Here is a 3,747-nt window from a genome sequence, read left to right on the forward strand (position 1 = left end):
TTCGCCCTGCCGCTGCCCTGCCGGTTCCTGCCTGCCTGTGCGCGGTACCCACTCCACTCCGGTGTACGAGCACTTGCCTGGAAAGGTCAAAATACAGCATCGCACCTGCTGCCGTCTAAGGGACAGTCCGGCGCAGGTGCTTTGTCTGTCTGCTGTGATTAGCGCTCGCCCTCTCGCTCGCTCGCTCTTTTTGTTTTCTTTTTCATTTTTCTTTTCTTTCTTTTTTTTTTTTTTTTTTGTTTCTTTCCCCGCAGTTTTGTTTGTTTGTTTGTTTGGGGTTTTTTGGGTTTTTTTTTTTTGTCTTTTCTTTTTTTTAAGATAGGAGAAAATAATAATAATTAAAAAAAATAAAAGAAAAACAAAAAGGAAAAAAGGAGGACAATCAAAAGTTAGGGAAAGGAGGACAGGAGGAGGAGGGGCCGGGCGCCCCCGCCGCGAGTTCACTGCACGGGGGTCTGCACCCCGTGGTGCGGCGGCGTGTCCCTGCTGGCCCCGTACACGTCCTCGGCGCCCGGCAGCGTCCCTCCCGGGGGAGTCATGCGCTTCTCTTTCTGTCTCCTGTTACAAAACCACACTCTCACCACCTCCTTCTCCAGCTGTAGGCTGTCCGCGAGCGAGGTTATCTCCTGGGCGGAGGGCTTGGGGCACTTGAGGAAGTGGCTCTCCAGCGCGCCCTTGACGCTCACCTCGATGGAGGTGCGCTTTTTCCGCTTGCGGCCCTGCGCCGCGATCTTGTCTATGCTGGTGGGGCTGCCCGAGGAGGAGTCCGCCTCCTCCAACCACTTGTTCAACAAAGGCTTCAGCTTGCACATGTTCTTGAAGCTGAGCTGCAGGGCCTCGAAGCGGCAGATGGTGGTCTGCGAGAAGACGTTGCCGTAGAGGGTGCCCAGCGCCAGCCCCACGTCCGCTTGGGTAAATCCCAGTTTGATGCGCCGCTGCTTGAACTGCTTGGCGAACTGCTCCAGGTCGTCCGAGGTCGGCGTGTCCTCGTCCGAGTGCGGGTCGTGGTGCGGCGGCGGCCCGGGGGGCGCGGCGGCGGAGGCGGTGGGCGCCGGCCCTCCCGCCCCGGGGTGGGGGCCGTGGGGCGGCGGCGGGTGCTCGGCTCCGTGGTGCGGCGGCCCGGGCGGCCCCGGCGGCGGCTCCTCGTGGGCGTCGCGCAGGCCGTGGTGGTGCAGGGCCGGCTGCGCGGCGCCCAGCATCCCGTTGACGGTGAAGCCGGGCGGCTGGGAGTACAGCAGCCCCGCCTGCGCGCCGTTGGCCGCGGCCATGCCGGGCGGCAGGTGCGCCGCGCCGCCCGCCCGCCACGCCGCCGCCGCCGCCGCCGCCGCGGCCGCCGCGTGGTGCCCGCCGCCGCCGCCGTGGTGCACCAGGTGCGGCGCCCGCCCCGGCGGCGGGTGCTGCGGCGGCGGCGGGAGCTCGTCGCCGCGCCCGCCCGCCTGCACCACCGCCGGCTTGATGTCGGGCTGGCCCAGCGCGCCCGCCGACCAGGGCGCCTCGCCGCCGCCGCCGCCGCCGCCGCCCCCGCCGCCGCCGCCGCCGCCGCCGCCGGGGCCGCCGTGGGACAGCGCCGCGATCCACTGGTGAGCGTGGCTCAGCGGGTGCCCGTTGCTCTGCAGCGCGTAGTCCGCCTGCACCAGGGCGCCGGCGTCGCGGTAGCCGCCGCCGGGCTGCATGCCGCCGGGCGGCTCGGCGTGCACCATGGGGGAGCCGGAGGCGAGCAGGCTGTAGTGGTTGGAGGCTGCGGTCGCCATGACTCGCCGAGCCGCACTGATCGCGCCGGTTAAAGGCGCCGCGCATTTGACAGCTACTTTTTCGCCTCGGGCGCCGCGCGGCGCCCGCGCCCCCCCGGCCCGCGCGGCGGGGCCCACTGCGAAGGCACGCGCGGCCGCCCCGCCCCGCCGCCGCACGCCATTGGCTCCCCGCGCCCTGACGGACGCGGGCGCCCCTGGCAACCGTCGCCGCCGCCGCACGCCATTGGCTCGCCCCCCTGCCGGAGCCCCGCCCCTCGCCCCGCCCACGACCGCCCCTTAGGAACCCAACTCCGAGGGGGAACGGGGCGCGGGGGAGCTGCGGCCGCGGGGCGTGGGGCGGCCGCGGGAGCCGAGCGGAGCCGAGCGGAGGGGATGGGAAGGGAAGGGAAGGGGGCTCGGACGCCGGCCACGCCCCGGCCCGCCCCGCTCCGCCAGACCGGCCGGCCGGCGGGAGGCTGCTGCTGCTGCCGCCGCCGCTCCGCCCGCCGGCTCCTGTTGCTCGCACCCTGCCGGGGCCCCGCGGGTCTGTGCGCCGTGGCCGCCCGTGCTGCCCCGGGACGGGGGGATGCCGGCTCGGCCGACCGCTCGCCTTCAACTTTCTCCGCCAGGCCGAGCGCACGCAGCGCCGCCCCGCTGACAGCCCCGCCGGAGGGGCCGGACAGCGCCGCGCCCCCGGGGGCGGGCAGCGGGCGGCCCCCTCACTGTCCGGTGTCTTCCAGGCTCCGGTGGTCTCCGGCGCATACCGCGACGCCGGAGACGTCGGGGCTTCGCACCTCGAGGCTGCGCAGGTGGTATTGCTTTACCTGTCCCGTCTACGGGGGACGGGGTGCTTGCGGGTTCGCCTCAGAGGCTCCGTATCCATACGGAAGATTTGGGGATGGGGAAGAGGGAAGAGGAAAAAATAATTAGAAAAAAAGGAGGGGGATAGAGTAAAAGAAAAAAATTAAAAGGAGGAAAAAAGGAAAGAAAAGGAAAAAAAAAAAAAAAAAGAAGTTGCGGCCCGGACAGGAAGGAAGGAAGGAAGGAGACCCTGGAACTGGATCCGGATTTCCTAGGAATGAGCAGCGACCGGGCCGGCCGCTGTGGAAAGAGTTCACTGCCCGATTTTGAGCTGGAAGCCATAGCTTTGTCTCGAAAATAAGCTGCTCACGGGGGTAGGTGCGCGTCTCAGGCTCCCGCTATCTTCATCGAAATAATACAATAGGGCGGACCGGGGAATTTATTACTACTAACAAGAAACAGCTTTCTTCTGCGAGTTGTTTATAAATCATCGTATTTAACGCGAGCGCTGGAAAAGGCTCCTTGCCTGGAAATATTACTCTGCGTGGGGGTGTGGAGGAGCGGGGGGATGGGCTCCTGCACATAAACATATACACAGAAGCAGCATAAACAGGATATCCAGTGCCCTGAGACAAGGGGCGCAGCAGGAGTTACCTCGTTTCGTTAGTTTAGTGGCGTATCAAGAGCTCCTTCTGCCGGGGGGTGGGGAGGGAGGGAGGAGGAGGAGGAGCGGGGGGTGCAAACTTAGTCCATGAAAGAGTGGAGATTCTTCCTAAGGGTTCCCCCCCCCCCCAATCCCCCTCCTTTCTTCGACGTACAGGCGAAAGGAAGAACAATACTGCCTGTGCCGCCTGTGTCGAGGGGAGGGAAGTCATTGCCTCTGAAGTGAAGCTCTGCCTTTTGTTTCCCGTGTGGAAACAACGGGGCACTCAGGAATTTTATAATTTGATGCTGATTTTCTCGTGTCTCTCCTCCCAATTAGGTGTAAGCCAGTGAGTTGAAACAAAACAACGGGGCAAGTCCGCAGCAAGCTTCCGCCAAAACATCGCGGGGACCGTCGTCGTGGGAGAGCATCCCTGCACCCCACACCCGCCCCTCTCCCGAGGCCGCCCAGGCTCTGCCGGGGACGGCTTTCCCGCCAGCCCGCCTCCAAGTCCGCTGCCAAAAGTTCGCGCGTGGACGCGACACGAGGGGCCACGTCATTACGGGCGCCTCT

General features: G+C 65.8%; 1 protein-coding gene across 1 annotated transcript; it reads right to left on the reverse strand.

Annotated features, from left to right (window-relative positions):
* Positions 1-440: 440 nt before the first annotated feature.
* POU3F2 (POU class 3 homeobox 2) lies at positions 441-1,751 on the reverse strand. Its single transcript, XM_030447909.1, has one exon. The coding sequence runs from the start codon at positions 1,749-1,751 to the stop codon at positions 441-443; it is 1,311 nt and encodes a 436-aa protein (XP_030303769.1).
* Between the last annotated feature and the right edge of the window lie 1,996 nt (positions 1,752-3,747).

The sequence above is a fragment of the Calypte anna genome, chromosome 3, assembly GCF_003957555.1.
Source record: "Calypte anna isolate BGI_N300 chromosome 3, bCalAnn1_v1.p, whole genome shotgun sequence".
NCBI lineage: Eukaryota > Metazoa > Chordata > Aves > Apodiformes > Trochilidae > Calypte > Calypte anna.

Excerpts from the sequence above, each read along its gene's own strand:
- POU3F2 (XM_030447909.1), bottom strand. The coding sequence starts at position 1,751 with ATGGCGACCGCAGCCTCCAACCACTACAGCCTGCTCGCCTCCGGCTCC.